The 19,829-nt window shown below is 36.2% G+C and overlaps 1 protein-coding gene across 1 annotated transcript in view; it reads right to left on the bottom strand.

Moving 5' to 3' along the window:
• LOC113625161 (uncharacterized) overlaps positions 1-19,829 on the bottom strand; it is a 250,728-nt gene that overhangs the window by 70,845 nt on the left and 160,054 nt on the right. Inside the window, exon 13 of the mRNA XM_027115666.1 lies at positions 6,391-6,514. Coding sequence (XP_026971467.1) covers positions 6,391-6,514 — 124 coding nt within the window. The remainder of the gene's footprint in view (positions 1-6,390; positions 6,515-19,829) is intronic.

Raw genomic sequence — 19,829 nt, 5'->3', positions numbered from 1 at the left:
TTATTATGAATGGAGAAACATGGGGTCACTTTCCCTTACTATTGTTACTGAGAAGGAATACCAAAGGTTATGACAAACATTGTATATTTTCATTTGAAACTTTCCTATAAGGGTATAAGGGTTTTACTTAATATGAGAGGTGGTGGAGGAGTGGAGTTGTATAATTCTTCAAGAAGTAAGTTCAAGACGGACCTGTAATTCTTCCACAACAAAAATATTAAGCAATTCAGAGCAAATCAACATTTGTACTAGTTTTAGACAAACTATCATGTAGCAAGGGTTGAATTGGTGGAGGAGAAAGAGAAGAACAGTCTTCTCATTAAAAAATGACTGTCACGGGCTTCCCTGATGGTGCAGTGGTTAAGAATCCGCCTGCCAATGCCGGGGACACGGGTTCGAGACCTGGTCTGGGAAGATCCCGTATGCCGCGGAGTAAATAGGCCTGTGCACCACAACTACTGAGCCTGTGCTCTAGAGCCTGCAAGCCACAGCTACTGAAGCCCACACACCTAGAGCCCGTGCTCCGCAACAAAGCCACAGCAATGAGAAGCCCTCGCACCACAATGAAGAGTAGCCCCTGCTCGCTGCAACTAGAGAAAGCCCAAGCGCGGCAACAAAGACCCAACTCAGCCAAAAATAAATAAATAAATTTATTAAAAAGAAAAATGACTGTCACATTGACATCTTGTGTAAAATAGCTAATATTTCCCCCTTTTCTTTCTTTCGGAACCACGGAAGGGAAAGGCAATTCTCCCTTGAGCTTAGTCTGTGAGAAGTCAGTCTGAGTTCACAGAGTTAAGATGCAGTACTAAGATTATTTTTCAATATCCTAAACATGCCATAACGCTGATGAATTTATCTGAAATGTGCTATCTTAGCCCCTAGTTATTTTTAGATCCTTCCACTTACTAAACATGTCTCATAACAGGTGGTAACCACCGCAGACAGTGGCTTTAACACCACTGCAGCACTGCTGATTTCAGTTGGCTTCCTTTGCGTTCCAGTTAGATGAATGAAGGCCAAGAGTCTTCTCCATGACATCACAGAAACTCAATCCAAAGAGATGAAAAATTATCATGGGTTTCAAAACTTTCCAAATGTATGAGCTATCACTGGCAGTTCTTTCAAGCTACCTCAAACCTTGTTCTAATGTTTAAGGCACTTTTACATTGTCTTTCATAGAAATAGAGAAATATGGTGTCAGGATAATGAAGGACGACAAAAACATGGATTAAACTGACTGGAGTGCTGTTTCCTTTCCTTCCATTTTCTCCATTGGAATTCTAATGTTCCCATTCATTTCATTTTGGTTTTCTACGTGTTCACACTACGCCATGGCACAGCTGCGTGGTCAGCAGACCTTTGATGAGCTGTGGTGCTCCCTTACATTGATAATTCTGCTTTTTCTTTTTCATCTCTCTCTCACAACCAGAGGCAGCTTGTGCTTCTTTTGGGAGTCCAGCTCTTAACCAGTGACCTAAATTTCTTAGTCAAATTGGTCCTCCCTTATCTATTTATTATTAATAAATTAATAGATTCTTCAATTTTTTCTTTCGGGCCTTTCTACATCTCCTTTTCCTCCCTTTATACTGACAGCTAGCTATCATCATCTCTTAACAGATTAATAAAATATGTACTTTTAACATGCTTTGTTTAACATGGGCCCCTCCAAATAGATATATTTTACTTCAGTAATTTAGAGAGATTAAAATCACTATCCAGTGGCTCATTCTAAAATTTTAAGTCTCTTTAGATTTACTTTTTGCAATGATTTCATCCTCGAATATGAAAATCCATTGCATTTCACCGTTAAATGTTAAGAAGTACAACTTCTCAATTTATGACTTTTCCCATAAGGGTGAGAACCTGAGTTTCTAGAAATTATTCCAGTGAAGTTAGTCACAGAATTAACCAAAATCATTCATTCATCTTGTGGTTTTAGGAGGTTTTAACATATTTTAAAAATACTGATGTACCAAGATACATGAAATCTTATTTGCTCATAAAACATAACATCAATTGCCTTTTAGAATAAATAATATTTAACAAGGAGAAAAAGGTGAAATCAGTTGCCACCACTGAGAGAGGTAAATAGTTTGGTATTAATGTACTCTGAGTCACCACAAAAAAAATTCTCATTATATGTATTTCCTGAAATCTTCCCTTGGTCATCATGCTCTTTTGAAAAGTTCTAGTCAAGGAATTAGCAGAAGATTTTGAATCTCACTCAGGATAGTGTTTCTTAGATAGTTTTTTTAGATTCAATAGTTTGACTTAATTTTCAGGCCCATTCAGACGATCAGCCTAGCTAACTTTCCTCATACTAACTCTCTGGCTGAATAAACTGGCTCAGCAAACAGCCTTGAAATGGGACACCAAACTTTTTCTGTGAGTTCTTCTTTCTCTCCCTTCTTTGTCCTTTATTCACAGAGTCTGCCTTTGTCCTTTTCTGGTTCCTTCCTTTTTGACACACAGCCTATACTTCTTAAACTGTAAGCTCCATGAAGGTAGGGACCATGTCTGTCTCCATTTTTGCTTTGTCTGTATTGCCTAAATATATAATAAATAGTGGTTAGATAAGTAATAAAGTTGGTAGATTAAATCTGGAATAAAATTAACATAGATGCTTATAGTGATCAAAGGGTTCTGAATCCCACAATATGAATATCACATTTCCTAATTACAGACTATTTATATGTAAAGTCTTTCCAAGAAAAAGTTAATTGTGCTTAATTACACATAGATAAAATCATCTTTTTGCTTAAAAAGAAAATTATGTGGAAGTGGGGCTGGAAGAAAATACGGTTCCTTCACATAAGATGAATCCAGTCTTGAAGTCAAGTAGAGTGCATTGAATTGGAATGAGAACTATCTCTGTTCTCTGCTTGGTAAGTGTTTTCTTCTCTTCCTCAAACATTTCAAGAAATAAGAGGATCCTTAGGCTGAGTCATTTTGAAATACATGGTCCATTTTCCTCACTTTAGTTTATTTAGTGCCTTAGTCCTTTCTGTTGAGTTTACAGGTCAAAGCCAGGGTTTTGTTGGAGTACAGTGACTTCTTAACCATTTCACTAAAAGCTACTGTTCTGTTTGAATGGCTAGAGAACTGTGGGGCAATCCATCTTCATTCCTAAGATCATTTAGTTGGCAAATTCTAAACTATTAGCAAAAATGTTATTGTTTTAAAAGGTAAATGTTAAAAGGAATATGGTTAAGTTAGATTTCCTAATATAATTACCATTCATCATTTAAGTCAATTAATTAGTTAACTGAATTACTTTACTTGTATACTGAGGTTGAAAAAAATGTAAGCACAATATCTGTGAAGTCTACAATAATTATAAGTTGTTCTCTTTCCGTGTATAAGAAAGTACACTTCCTTATGAGGCATCCCTGTCCACCTCCAGGCGGGTGGGAAACTTAATATTCCAATTGGAAGTGTCCCCATTTCTGCCAATTTGGAAAAGCCTTTTTGTCTAGTTTTTAGCTCTGTACTTTTGGATACATATTGAATCAAATTAAATGTTCAAACTTCTTACCAGAACTGTTATTTCTTTTCAAGGATATACCCTTCCTTTCCCCTGCCTCAATGTGGTTTCTGGGCATAGATGAAAGTTCAATAAACCATATACCACTGGGAAAAAGGGTTCATGGTCTATATGTGGTACTTGTCCTTGACCCTCAAAGATCTCTAAGGATGTGCTCTTCTCCTCTTTAGATACTGGGCAACCTGCTGATACCTGTTCACCTCCAGCTGAGAAGTAAGTTATCCTTTCTGCTCTCTAGGGTTTAGCCTTCCTAAACCTCTGAAGAAAAGCCTACAATTAGCACAACTCACAGTTTTTTTTCTTGGCCTATGCTGGGCCTATTTGTCTCTGTGCCACCTCTCCACCCCTGGCTCTATGTTGGCTCTCACTATGCTGCAAACCCTGAGTTTTAGGCATATAATTCATCTAGCCACTGGCTCAGGCTACCCAAACCACAGCCTCTGGTATTTTGAAGATCTCATTTCTCTCTCTAAATAAAAAAGCCTCAGATTTCTAGACTGTTGCTTCACTACAGTCTAAATATTAGGGCATATTTGAGGCTCTAAACAATGAATTCTTGGTTTCAGCTGGAATGACTCCATCTGTCCTTCCCCTAAAGTGATGAGACTCATTGATTCAATCACTGAGGACACATAGAGAATTGTGATTTAAGGGGAAAGAAAAAACTTGATTGAGACCAGAAAATTTGACAAAACAACTAACAAAATCAGGATAAAATATGTATATATATATATATATATTTTTTTTTTTTTCCAGACGTGCAGACTCAGCGGCCATGGCTCACGGGCCCAGCCGCTCCACGGCATGTGAGATCTTCCCAGACCGGGGCATGAACCTGTGTCCCCTGCATCAGCATGCAGACTCTCAACCACTGCACCACCAGGGAAGCCCAGGATAAAATATTTTAAAAAAATCTTTTGGAACATATCACTGACCTAGCAATAAAGCAAGACATACTAGAGACCCAGAGAGGTAAACAGAGTGCTGAAGCTGGATCTTATCTTGAGGAAATTTCCCAAACCCAGCAAACTTCTGTTTCCATGGTCTTGAGGGGAAGGGTGCAGAAGACAAATTTCAAGGCCCAGCCAAGGTGGGAATTCTAACAGGAGACCCTCTCCTCTCATAAAACAAGAACCACAAAAGGATAAATTTCATTGAAAAGGCAAGCCAGAGACAATAACTCTCAGTGGTTGCAAGTAAAATAGACCAACTCAAACATTTTCTCTGTGTAGAAGAAAAAATAATCTTCATTGAGAATTCATACCATGGGCTGACCTCACTTGCAGTTTAAAGCATATTAGATAAAGATGAAGAGAAAATTAATAATCTGAAAGAACTGTCTCAAAATATGATCCAAAAATACATCATAAAGAGGCAAGGAAATGGAAAATATAAAAGAGAGGTTAAGAGACAAGAAGGTCAAAATGAGAAGGTCTAGCATACACCTAATCAGAGTTTTCTATAAAGAACAGAGGGGATAAGAGAGATAATACTTGAAGAGATAATGGGTGATAATTTTTCAGAAATGATGCAAGATATCAATCCACAGATTCAAGAACCTTGAGCAGGAAAAATAAAAAAACTGAAGAGACCCAAAGAAAAGAGAAGATTTTAAAAGCAGTCAGGGAGAAAAGACAGATTACCTTCAAAAGAAGAATATTCAGAATTATAGCTGACTCCTCAAAAACAGCAAAGTCAGTGATGTTATCTTCAGTTTGCTAAGTGAAAATACCCTATGTGAATGAGGGCAAAATAAAAGACTAAGTTCACTTAGTAAAAGTAAAAATAAATTTTTAAGTAATCTAAGATAAGTAAAAACTGTTTGCTACCAAAAACTAAAAGAAGGGTATACTAGGCAAAAGGAAAGTAACCCCAGCTGGAAGGACTGAGATATAACAAGGACTTAAAAGAAGAAAGAGAAAAAATTAGGAGTAAATCTAAATTAAAATTAACCACATATAACAATGTTAATATCTTGTGGAAATTTTTTTAAGATAAGAATAAAATAGATGACAATAAGTGTATAAGTTACAAATCAGACAACTGATGTTAAAGCGTTCTAATGTTCTCAATTATTTAAGATAAGAGTAAGTATATTTGTTAACTTTAGATTTTGATCATTTACATATGCAAGCTAAAATGTTCAAAGTAATAACAAAAAAAATGGAAATAGAGGATATAATTTCCAATCTAGCAAATGGTAAAAATACAAGAAAAAATTAACCTAAAAGAATATAAGAATGGTGAAAAATGAAACAGAGAGAAAAGCAGATAATAATCCAAATATATATGTCATTACAATAGATAGAAAAGACTAAATCCCTTGGTTTAGAAATGAAGATTGTCTGACCATTTTTAAAAATTAACTATACGCTGATTACTGGAGAGTCCCCCTAAAACAGAAGAGTATACAAATATAAAACGTAAAAGGATAGAAAGAAGATATATAAGGCAAATAACAACAACAAAAAAAGCTGATATATTTCTATTCGTATTGGATAACTGAAAATTTTACTAGAGCTAGAGAGAGTCTACATAATGATAAAAGTTTCAATTCATCAGGGTGATATAATATTTCTAAACATGTGTGTGTCTAGAACTAAATTTCAAAATATATAAAGCAAAATATGACAGACTAGAAGAAGAAATAAATTCCATACCCATTCCATATTGGATGACTTAAATGCATCTTTCTAATTAATTGATAGAACAACAGCATCAATTGATCACTTGCACCTAACAACTGCAAATCAAAAACTTCATGGAAATTTTCACACACATTGACCACATACTGGGACTTAAAATAAGGCTCAACAACGATGTCTTATACTAAGCAGTACAACCTCATTAAGTTGGCCACTGGGAAGGACTGGCCACATGTAGGTAAGCTTATTCCAGAGCGGATTTTCAACTCTGGAATGTTTCCACTGGCCTGGCTTACCAGTCCCTTCATGTTTTATGGCCCACCTAAAACAAAATAAAAGACAAAAAGGAATTTAGCAAGGTTAAATATCACTTTAAAATATTCATTGAGTACTTCTTATTAGGTAGGCAAAAACTCAGTTTGAATTAAAAACCCAAATCTGATAATTTACTGTGTACAAGAGACATAAATAAAAGTAATTTTTAATGAAAGAATACATTTTTAAAAATTGGGATAATAGACAGTGGAATTTGAGGCAGAAGGCAAAGTAGAATAACAGTCAATTTATAATAACAATGACATAAATAACAATACTAACAGAAAAAAAATCAAGCAAAACTTTTTAGACATTTAAAGAGAAACCAACATATATATAATCCCTGTGGGAGACGTCATTACATCACCAACAGATTATGAACTACTTGGTAAATTTTTAAAAATTTTTATTGGAGTATAGTTGATTTACAATGTTGTGTTAGTTTCAGGTGTACAGCAAAGTGAATCGGTTATACATATACCCACTCTTTTTTAGATTCTTTTCCCATATAGACCATTTCAGAGTATTGAGTAGAGTTACCTGTGCTATACCGTAGGTCCTTATTAGTTATTTTTTTTACATATAGTAGTGTGTATATGTCAATGTCCCAATCTCCCAATTAATCCCCCCTTCCCTGCTTACCCCCTTGTACCGCTTATATGAGGAATCTAAAAAGCTGGTACAAATGAACTTATTTACAAAACAGAAATAGAGTCACAGATGTAGGTAACTTTTTTTAAGTAACAAGTAAGGACATAAAATACTTGACTGCTAAAACTAGTAAATGGAAGCATGACCATTTACTTATAGACATTTTAGTCTGTTAACAGAAAATGTGTCTTTCTCAATAATTCTTGAAACATTGTAATATTTCCACACACTAACAAATTAAACTTCAATACAGTTTTAAAATAAAAATTGAACAAGTTACACTTTGAGACAAATGACACAAAATTAGATATAAATGAAAGTTTTAATTTCACAATTTCAACCACAAGACAATTTTAAAAATACATTCTCTCTCCCAAAATACTATTATACCAGACTAGGGGAAAAAAATGACATGATCAGTACCTATTTAGCAAGCAATGAAAATAATAGTCATGAAAACTTAAAGAATACATTTAGAATTATATTGAAAGATAAATTTATAATGTTAAATGCTTATTTATTAAGAGCTAAACAGAGAAGGGAAATTAATAAAGCATTCAACTCAATTTATTTTAAATATATCTCATGGAAAACAGATGAAAGTAGTAAAGACTCAAATATAAATAAAGAATTAGAAAATATTTAGACTATTAGTAGAACGTTTAAAGAAATGTTTTTGAAATGAAAAGTAAAATAGCAAATCTCATGCAAATAAATTTAGACTAAAAAATATACAAGCCAAATAGAAAAATCAAACAAAATATTTTGCATAGAGAAGATTAAAAGAGTATATTATGCATGTATATGTTAATAAATGCACAACTTTTGAAGAAATAATTTTTGAAAACCCTTAAAGATTTGAAATAGAAAGTATGCTCTTGCTCATATAAGTTCACAGGACATGGAACAGATCATTTTCGTACTATACAAAACATTCTAAACCATAAAGATATAGAAACTAGCTAATTCATTCCATGAATGGGAGATAAGCTTCATAATAAAGTCAGTCACTGGTAATTTAAGAAGTAAATCAACAATCTTACTTAAAATCAAAGATGTGAAATTCCTAAATCAGTATTAGCCAATAAAATTTAACATTATGGAAAGAGAATAATCACTATAGCTAAGTAATAGTCATCCTAGAAATGAAATGATGGACATTTATTAATATAATAAATCACTGATTAATGAATAAGAATAGAGAAGCAGCCCATCACCCATAATTTTCTAGCACACGTGATGGTCATCTGAGCCTAAAAGTTTTCTGAGCTTGCCCAGGCTCATCAGAACCATTTGCAATATCCAACCCTCTGTACAAGGGCCCAGGTGTCCCAAAAGCTTGCTGGAAGTTCTTGGGGCCTGGATATTGTGGGGTGGTGGCAGGAGAGACTTGCTCTTTACCAACCTAGAACCTGACCTCCTGCTACCGTAGAGCTGTTCGTGCTCCGATCTAAGGCCAACACTTCTGCTTGTTGGCTAGATCCTTATCCTCTCTCATCTAGGACTTTGTTCCCACCCTGAACTAATAATTTTCCTGCCTTTCTGGTCATTCCATCTGCATAATGTCTGAAAGCTTGATATCTTAAAAAAAAAAAAAAAAAGAACTTTCTCTATACCCCACTGTCCACCTCCAGCTGTTGCTTTATTTCTTTGTGTTCCCTTACAGCAAATTCCGTAAAACACTCATCTCCTCTTCTTCTCCTCTCTTTTTTCTCTTAAACCAATTCCAACTAGATTTTTTAGAGATCTCAGAAGAAACTCCAGTGAAAATGCCCCATCAGGGTTTTAACATCACTAAAGCCAAAGGTCATTTCTCAAGACATAACTGAACTAACATCAGGGTCTAACATGATCATTCCCTCCTTTTAAAAACACTTTCTTCATTTGACCTGACTTCATTTGACTTCCATGAAACTACTTTCTCCTGCTTTCCTCCCATTAGTAGCCAAAATTGTTAGTCTCCTCTTGTGTGCCATAGGGTGGGAACTATAGCCTATGAAAAATCCAGGGCCTGCCACATCAATAGAGTTTTTAGATGTCCACTGGTCTGATGCGTGTAGGGCGATTACCATAAGGTAAAGGACAGGTTATTGATGAAAAGAGTCATCCTTCTGAATGAGATGCCTATGTAACTTCACCCCATCAGGGTGTCTTTAAAAGGAGCTGGTCAAGTTCAACATAACACTGTTAATAAACATTCACATACAGCAAAGGCCATTGGACTGCAGAGTTCCAGCACAGTGTGAGCTTTTATGTAAAAGCAATAGACCTCTTAATATGATGTTTTATAAATGAAAAACTGACAGACTCTTAACTATAATGGCACTAGCAGGCCCAGCTATAATGACTGTACACGTGCATAACATAAATTAGAACTTTACAGCATCATTAAGGACTTTGGAATCTTAATTCCTGAAAGTCAGCACTAGGTGGAGACAATGATTCGTGCAATGCTTTCAGGCAGGCTTTTTCTTGCCCCTCTGAGAACTTATTTTTATTTAATATTTTCCATTCGTTTCTTCAGTATGAAAGAAGGTGTTCTTAAATAATTGTCATTTATAATAGAAACACTATATAAAACAAAACATCTCATGTTTTGAAAAGACTTACTTGAACACACACATATATACACACATGCTACAAGGTAGCGAAATAAGTTTCAAAGGCAAGTTTGTTTATTTAAAACAGTATCTTTATTAACCCTGCCTTTCCATTAAAGGTAAAAATCTATTTATGATATTTCATGAGTATCTACCTTCATGGACAGAAGTATGACCAAAGTTAAAATATCTTCCTGGATTTACATAAACCTAAAAGATAAAAATGTTAGAGGATCATTCCTCAGCATTTCAGTTGACAGATATCTCTTCCCTCAAAAACTAAGTCCAGAATTGATCATATCAATTTAGTCTGATTAATGGAGTCATTAATCAGAATGCTCTATTCAATTAATCTTATAAAGGAATGGGAAACAAAAACACTTTAGATAATGTTTTCAGAGTCTAGTGCCTTTGACAGAACTTCAGCATTGTGACAGGCTCTGAGACATCATGCAGGACTGTATGCACTGTGACAGAAAAGTATTATTTTGCACTCTTGGAAATCAATAGTAATATAAAAAGAAACCTCAATGTGTCCCAGTTGAAGAGAAATAGTCTTTTTTCATATTCCATCAGGACACAATTACATTGTTTCCAACAATGTAATGAACATAGCAATAAAATATGATACAATATATAATTTGGATCTGATACTGTAAATTATAAATACTATGGCAAATTCCAACTTAAATCAGCAGTCTCTAATAAACATGCATGTAAAAATGACCAGATGCACATCCTACAACTGTCAAAGAAACTCTAACTCTTTGCTTTACACCAGGACCTGTTTATTTATTTAACTGGTCATTTTTCAGTTTTTAAGTTTATCTAAGCTGCAAGATTAGACCACTTAGAATTCATCTATAATTAATTTAAAATTGCATGGCTCCTCAGAAATAGTGAAAACACATTATTCATACAAAACAGTTATATGCTGCATACATGGATCTTGATAGAAATCAGTTTATAAGACTAACATTGGGTACCCCATCTCTGAAAAAAGAAAAGGATAGGAGAAAGAAATGGGCAGATTGCAAAAATGGTAAGAATAGTAGAATAACTACCTATTTTGATGGGATTTAATAATAGCCCAACACATTTCCATAGATTTGAACTATTTTGAAGTTTCTAAGAGTCTAGTCCTCTAGAGAGAGAAGAAATTATTTGAAATCAGGAACTACATATACAAGCTCATCTTAAACATTGTATAAGGGTTAAAAGATTAGATACATAACTAGAAATCTGAATCCATCCGTTATCAGTCTCTAGGCTTTTACTAGTATCATTGTATCAATATTTTAGGCTACATTAATCTTTCAATTTAGACTGAATATTAAAGCTAAATTTAATAGTTTAAGAAAATAATTATTTTAAGATTTAAATTTTAAATAACTTTAATAGAAACAAGGCACTGAAGACTGCAGTGTTTTTAATTTACAAGCCAAAATTTACAAAGATCAAGTAATTTCTGCATATTAAACATTATTCTACTTTTTTCCTAGAATATCTTGTAGAAACTAATAAATACACAGGGAATTTGTTCTTCTGTTTTATATATTCCCATTTGCTCCATCTCTTCACATTATTTTGATAACTAGGAAAGTACTTAAAACAGAGAATGAATTTTAATGGCAGCTAAAGGCTAAGAGGGGAACTCAGTGATCATGTTTCCATCTTGCAGAACTGGGAATTTTTAAGAATGAGAAATAGTTCCAACAATTATGCTGAAAAGAATACTTATTTCATAACAATTTCCATAATTGTATATTATATTCTATCAATTGAAAATCATCAATTAAGACTTAACACAATTCAATTTTTTAAAACATCAATTATGAAATACAGCGGAAACCTATAGTACATTAATGGTAATTGCCAGGAGTATGTATGTATTTAGTCTAGAAAAATAAAGGGATATACAGATGGATCTAAAGTCACACCTGACATCTCTTGCCGGTTTTTTTTTTTCAAAAAAAGTCTTTGAGGGCTTCCCTGGTGGCGCAGTGGTTGAGGGTCCGCCTGCCGATGCAGGGGATGCGGGTTCGTGCCCCGGTCCGGGAAGGTCCCGCATGCCATGGAGCGGCTGGGCCCGTGAGCCATGGCCGCTGAGCCTGCACGTCCGGAGCCTGAAAAAGTCTTTGACCTGCTCTGTTTTGTTTGGTTTTTCTAGTTGGTTGAGCTTTCTGGTTATTTAGATTCTGGATACATAGACGTAATCTATATTCAGCACTAAAAACCTATCATTATCTCCCATAGTCAGGGAGTTTTATACTTGTGTAAAAGCAAAGCTCTCTTTGCAAGTACAGTAAAATCTCGGTTTGTAAACGAAAAAACCATTTTCCCTTCAAATACTTGCTTATGGTGGGATCCGATGTGGTCTTTGAGTTCTTGAATCTGTTTAATTAATCACCTATCTGGGCCTGATAGCTTAGCTTTGGTATCTGAGGTCTTTGGGGTATCCACTACCTGAAGTTTCTGTATCAATTTTTATGCAAATAAAACAAATTAATAGCTGTCTATTGAGTGCCTGCTCTCTCTCCCCTGCACTATGCTAGGCACTACAGACAATGCAAAAGAAGTTAGAGAGGGCTTTTGCCTTCAAGAAAATTATAGCGTTTTAGGAAGAAGCAAAAATTACATACCTCGAAAGTTTTTGACAACAATACAAGACAGTATGTAATGGGAAAAAAAATGGCACTTTCAATAAGACTTATAGTAGGTAGACCTAATGGAAAGATAATAATATGAGCTCCATATTACAGAAAGAAACTGTTGGGGTGGGAGAAGAATCCTTGAAAAGGATGCATGAATTCTGTATACATGGAGAATAAAGAGTTTGGGATAATGAGAGGGAAGAAGAAAGATGCCATTTCAAGATATGGAAAAAGGATACAATCTTTTGGTGTTACATAATAGCTCCAATGTATATGATTTTTAAAGACACAGAGTTCTAGCTAGAAGAGAGTTGATTTATGTCTATAGCTTTTCACTTCCCAGTCTGTTATATCTAGCCAACTCCTTTGCTTAAAGCAAAGTGCTTCACCATTTAAGGCTCTTGATTGCCTCTATTTATTCATATCAGGAGGAAGCAGTTGTCCCCCAGATCAATTCTCCCTTCTTTCAGTAATAATAGATTTTTTTTATATGGGCACATGGCTACCCAGCTAAAGACACGATTTCCTTGCATTTAGGTTTAGCCATGCATCAAAGTTCCAGCCAAAAGAGCTGTGAGTGGTTATGGTGTGCTTCACTCACAGACTTCACCTTTCAAACAACTGGACATGTGTGCCCCTGGTCGCTTTTCTCCATCCCACTGGCTGAGATGGCAAGAGCTGAAACAGCCACTTTAGACCCTTAGGTAGAAACCCCATGATAAGAATAAGAGCCGCCTACCAGCTCCTAGCACCTCCTATCTATAAACCATCATGCAGAGAGAAATGAGCTTCTGTATAAGCCTAAAGGTTTTGGAGTATCTGTCAGAGCAGCTTAGCCTACATGCTTTCTAGTATAATCCTGGTCATTTCCATGGCTCCAGTCTTTTACTTTTTCCTGTGCTTCCTCTGAACCTTTTACTGCTTTCTCTGCCATTTACCTCTGAGGAACTTTTCATGGGTTGCTGCCACCATTGATGGCTCATCTCTTTCCTAATTCTCATTGCTGCTTTCATCAATTCCTGTCCTGTCTTTTCCTTTCTTTGATGTTCACCCACTGGTCTGTCCAATGGTCACTTTCTCTGACTCCTTTAAGAAATGCTCTTAGAGACAGTGACTGATAGCTCTTCAGAAATATTGGCATTAAAAAGATAGACCCCACTTGCCTGATCTAAGGTGGTGCTGTGTGGGTTCCCAGGGAATCATGGGATGGACTTTAGTTATCACTGTATCACTATTCAGGAATGGTCCAAAGATATTGGCAGTCATGAGAAAGTGAGTGGTAACTTTTTGTAAGTATTTCCTCTTCAGGAGTATTTTCCCAAACAGATTTTAAGGTCTTTGGAGTGCCAACTGTGAGTCACATTTTAGTTCTGCATCAAACAAAGATCCCAGAAAACAGATGAGAAAAAAGACGAACAAGCAACTGAGAGGGAAAGAACAAAGGAGAGGTTCCAAAAGAAAAGGACAAGAGCAGTCATCTAAAGAAAAGAAGGGATGAGGTATAAGAGCACTGGAAAGATAATAAATATTAATAGGAAGTCCACAGAGTTCATCAAGGAACAGTGAGGATCTTTTGCCTAAAGTTGGTCCTTGGAAGGGACCATCCAACACATTTTCAACATTTATGCTGTTGGGTGCCAGGGATCCAAGGAACTGAGACAGTTTCTACCCATGAGGAGTCCCAGTTTGGTGAGAACATGGACCAGTGAAACAAATACCAGTGACATAGGTGACGGGGGCTCATGGGGATTATACAAGGTACTGCAGAGAACTGAACAGAAAGTCACTGATTCTTCTTGTGGGGGCAAGGGGGGGTCAACATGGAAGAGATGGGAAGTTGATTTCCCAAAACTCAGGCAAGAGTCTGGTCCTTAGGACATGCTCTGTCCACTTAATAAAGGAATGAATGAATGAGCTAATCTGGACTATATTTAAAATCTACTTAGTGAATCTGGGTTCTCAATTCCCCATCAATTGATACCAAAATTCTTGAATTCTTAACTCTGAAGTGAGAGAAGATAAGTAACACGCAAGACTCCTCTTACATGTAAGTAAAGTAAGAGATCGTTTGCATAATATGATTCGGTAGATAATAGAATGGCCCTCTACTCAAAATTATGTCTCAAAACTAGGTCCTGAAATTTCATCATTACCAATTAATTTCTTTATGACCAAATAAATATTTCGTTGTTTGGCCAAGACCATTGCAAGATTTGCAAAACAAAGTGTCAGTACATTACGATCTGTGGTAGGCTGTAAAATGGCCCTTCAAAAGATACCCATGTTGGGCTTCCCTGGTGACGCAGTGGTTGAGAGTCCGCCTGCCGATGCAGCGGATGCGGGTTCGTGCCCCGGTCCGGGAAGATCCCACATGCCACGGAGCGGCTGGGCCCGTGAGCCATGGCCGCTGAGCCTGCGCATCCAGAGCCTGTGCTCCGCAACGGGAGAGGACACAACAGTGCGAGGCCTGCGTACCACACACACACTTAAAAAGATATCCATGTCTTCATCCCTGGAACATATGAATGTTACTCTATAAGGCAAAAACAGTCTTTGCAGATGTGATTAAGTGAAGGATCTTGACACAAGGAGATTATCCTGAATTACCTGAGTAGGTGTAAGCATGTGTCATTATAAAAGAGAGGCAGGGGGAAATCTGACCCTACAGAAGAGAAGACGACGTGACCAGGGAAGCAGAGACTGGAGTGATGAGGCTACAAACCAAGTTATGACAGCAGCCACCAGATGATTCTTTTCTTGGATCTGAAAAGAATTTGTGGGCTACTTTATTTAACCTATCATTTCTCAGTGAGGGAAATGAGGTCCAGTAAGACTTACTCGGCTGGTTATAGGAAGGGCTTGTAGTAAACTTGGATCCCTACGTCTCAGTGAATCACACAGTCCCTATGGGAAAGCATACCTTTAGACATAAAGAGCCTTGACTGTTCAGAAAGTAACCTAGTCTATGCGGTAATTCTACAATTCAGTTCAAGGATTACTGTCATATAGGAGGTACACAGTAAGTGTTTGTTGAGTGAACTGTTAAAATCAGGATGTAAGATGGCCCTCCTTCTGTTCTTTCACAGAAAAAGTGAGTTTTCTCTGAGAGACAAGAAGCAACAGTGACTTCCCATAGTCTCTGAACCTTTCGAAAAATGGTTTTCTATATTTTTCTTCTAATGCAGTGCATTATATAGAAGAAACTTTTAATAAAGACACATGTGAACAATTCTACGTTTGTCACAGTATGATACTGCGAGCAGCATAAAATTCAGTGTATGAGAAATGGTGTCTATTTCTACTAGACTGTAAATTTCACGGGGATTTTGTCTGTTTTGTTAATGGTGCATCCCCAGTGCCTAGATCAGCATCTAGCACAGAGTCTGCACTGAATATACAGTTGTAGAATGTAGTACCAACCGTAGACCTGGGCAACAAGTGGTCCTACCCTGGACCACAGTTTTTTCCCTCCCCTGTTTCACTCAGTGGGCGAGGAGTGCATAGCACCAAGGGGAGGTGTCCAGCTGGAGTTCACGTGCCTCTTCTCCACTTCCAGACAGTTTTCTGAGACCTCAGGATTCCCTGACCAAACAGTCCCAAACTTGCTTTCAGGGACTGGAGCAGCCTCCACCCAAGCTCTATCCTGATTGTAAACCTCCTGCTGGCATGCGGTTCCTAGTATTGAAAGGTGGCCAAGGGACTGCACTGCTTGGGGTGGAACAGATATTGGACATGGGAGCTGGTGTGGCTACCTATACATTTTGGATGCCATTTAGTGTTAGATATAGCTGGGGCTGCGAACAGACGATGAGTAGGCTGTGGGCAGGGAGTCTCTATTTTATCATGGGATAAAAGGATTGCTTTTACCCCAAACCTGAAAATTTAAGAGGAGGCTTGATTGAATAAATGGATGGATGGATGGATGGATGGATGGATGGATGGATGGGTAGATGCATCAATAATTGCATGCATGGGTAAATGAATGAAAATAATGCCTCAACATGAACAAATGAACTATACCAGGGACAGAGAAATGAATGGGGGCACGTGAAGTTTCCCAGAGACTCAAGTCTGTCAAACTGGACAAGGATCTCTTTTAGTGCCTTTAAGGATTCATCTCAACAGTAACAATATTGTTCAGAAAAACAGTGACTGTTCATGTCTCATGATCTTAAAGTGACCAAAAAGGTTCTCCAATTTTAGTCGAATGATGACATAAATTGTAACTTTTTAAGATAAAGTTTTCAACCAGATAAAAATTTTTAAATGTGTTACTTGACATATTTTGATATCAAAATAGATTCAAGCTTCAATTATAAAAAGAAAGTTCTAAAGTCACAAAAATAAAGCACTTTCTCTTGCCAAGACTCCACCTGGCAGCAGATCTGGCACCTAGATGTGCTCACCAGGCATTTGTCAGCAGAGCAATGTCATTGAGAGCAAGCAGTCTGATGCCAGACCCCTGGGATTAAATCTTGGCTTCACCTCTGACTAGGTGGGTGACCTCGGACCTGTCACTCTTGGGATAACAAGATACCTACTTCAGAGAGCTGTTATAAAGATTAAACACATCATTATCTATAAAGGAACAGAACAGTGTCCGGCCCATGGTCAGCACTCTGGAAAGGCTGGCTTCCAGAGTTAAATGCTATGTTACTGTTAAATGACATAAATGGTATGTGACCCACAGTGTTAGCTATTCTCACTATATGACAAATTATATTTAATCTCTAAAACAGGCATGGTCTCTAAGTGTTGGTCAATTTAAATTTTAAAGGCTATTCTCTAAGCTAACTACAAAGCAACTCTGGTAATAACAGTAGATTTCAACCATCTCCAAATATTTTTTTTGTGTTGCCACAATCGACTTTGGTTAATGTAACATTAATTCAATGGGAGTTTTTAAATCAGCAGGTGGAAAAGCTATGTTTTAACTTTGTCTTCCCTGGCTAATGAAGATGTGTTCAACGTTTCAATCACTTAAATCTATGCTAAAGTTATAGAATAATAAGAAAGAACCTAATATCCACCTGTGCTAGAAAGCTGTAGGTAAACTGTACACTGAGAACACCAAAGCAGCACCAAGGAGAGCTACCCAGAAACAAAGATAAATGGATTGTATAAACTGTAAAAATATGAATAATAATAATGATGATGCCTTCTACCCATCTTTTGGAGTGAAAATGACACCACTCACACCTCTTTTTATTTAAGAAAATTTTAAGGTTTTATTATTTTCCTTAGAATAGCTAAATATAAATTCAAATATGCACATAAATTACATGCGTGAAAAGTCATGCATGTTAATGGTGCACTAAAGGCAGTCCAAAGAATTTCTGTTTGGGGGAATCTCACAAATAGTTTCTATTTCCCCCATTATTAGTACTGCTGTTGTTTTTCTTAAAGCATCTTTTTTTAAGAATACACTTCATGACGACTTCAATGTTGCCACTGAACAAAAACCTTCAAATTTTAACATTACAACTTTAACAGGATCTGGGAAGATATTATCAGAAGTGTCAGCAGCACCATGAAATTAACACACAATACCCACCAAACTTCATAATATTACCTCCTTTTTCACACAAATCAGACTGATTTGATAGATAAGCATTTGTTTGAAAATTAATAGCAACATTCTTTTGTTTCATTTTATGTAGCTTTAAAGACCTAAGGAGACTTAGGAATTAATTGCAGGCTTCTAATAAACACAATGATGTAATGACGTATTTAATATTACTGTTTTTTGTTTGATTCCAAATAAATTGCAGATTTTTTTCTGGGTGTGATACTAAAACAGTTACCATTTTGCAAAAAGGATAATTAATCTGCAATTTTTTCACATTAGATCATATATCTCTAAAGAGTGCCCACGGATTTGATAGTCTTCAGCTGCTGTGTATTTATTTTTCATTTTTTCTACTGATTTTTTCTACTGCCCCATCAGTGCTGACATTTAAATGAGTGAGTATTCAACACAAATGTGATCATTTGTACAGCATCCAACGCGGCCCCATACTGAGATGATTGCTTCTGGGAGCCATCCACGGGTTCTCAAATAGGGGGGAAAAGCCAGGCAAAATTTTATCAATTTACATTTTTCTGTGATTAATTTTTATGCAAATAAGGGCCCGACCGTGCTCCCATCTCACCTGAATCATCCGGATCATCAAAGACAAATTGAGCATCACTTATTTAAAAAATAGGCTTTAAACTACTCTACAGCTGTGTTGAAAGATGCTAAGAGCAGGGCATGAACTTCTCTAATATAATAGGAATAGATAAGAAAATGTCTTTCATGTGCATTTTGTACACAATGCCGTAAACATGAACTTAACAAAATAAAAAATTGCCTTTGCTTTGAATATTCTCTGGTCTTTGTAATATTCAGCAATGGGAATGACAGCATATGAAACAATATTTTCCCAATTTCTGAATGCATAATCAGAAGTATTTCCCATTAAGCAAAATATACTGACCATTACATGTCTTTGCCAACTTTCTATTGCTTCTGGATGAAAGTGTCTAATAAATAGATTAAATATGAAGGGGAAACAAAATGTCACAGAATTAAAAGACAAATCTCAGTTTGTGATGGGGGTTCATACCATCAGTATTATGTTGCATAAAACTGACATAGCACTTTCAGGTCTATACGATCTATTTCTAAATTCACCAAACTTCCACTAAAATAATAGAATTATTTAGTTTGCATTTGGGTCCCATTAAAAATTATAAAAATCATATTGGATTTTTTCAAATAATAACATTCTCCAGATTTATGAACTACAAATAAAGATGTTTTCCATGCTACCTGGAATCAAGTTAACAGTGTGATTCATAAATACAGTCACAGCTTACAAATGCCACCTCAGCAGTAACTAAGTTCAATTTGCTATTTTGTAGCAAAAGCTATACTTTCTCACATGGTATCTTTTAAAAGTGTGCTTAGAGTTTTTTATATATGACTCAGTAATCAAAATCTTCCCAGATGTCTCTTTTTCTCTCACTCACAGAAATAATCTCCAGAGCAGAAATAAATTGTGGACAATTCTCCGAGAATGGAAACAGACCACAGGGGGTCAAAATCTGGTTATCTGAATGGGCGATATAATCGAAGGTTCAGCTAAGCTAAGGGAATTTCAACATAAACAATGCTCTTATTTCCAAGAACGAATTCTCCTTTATATACAATAGTGGAGGAATGCCAGTCCTTTCCTTACTGCTGTGAGAAAAGTGCCACAAAGGAACAAGATTAGAATCTTAAAAGCTGTCCTGGGGAGCTAAATTACTGTGCAGCGTACAGGTGAGGAGGTAAAAGGAGCAAAAATAAATGGAGTTTATTCCATGGTTTTTAGGGTTTATTTCACGAAGACAGAAATAAAGATATCTAAATCCATAGTTACAGTCACTCTGT

This window comes from Aethalodelphis obliquidens, unplaced genomic scaffold, assembly GCF_003676395.1.
Source record: "Aethalodelphis obliquidens isolate GAN/ISIS:26980383/991018 unplaced genomic scaffold, ASM367639v1 scaffold14, whole genome shotgun sequence".
NCBI lineage: Eukaryota > Metazoa > Chordata > Mammalia > Artiodactyla > Delphinidae > Aethalodelphis > Aethalodelphis obliquidens.
Note: the sequence above shows the minus strand (reverse complement) of the source record. Positions and strands in the feature narration are given on the sequence as shown.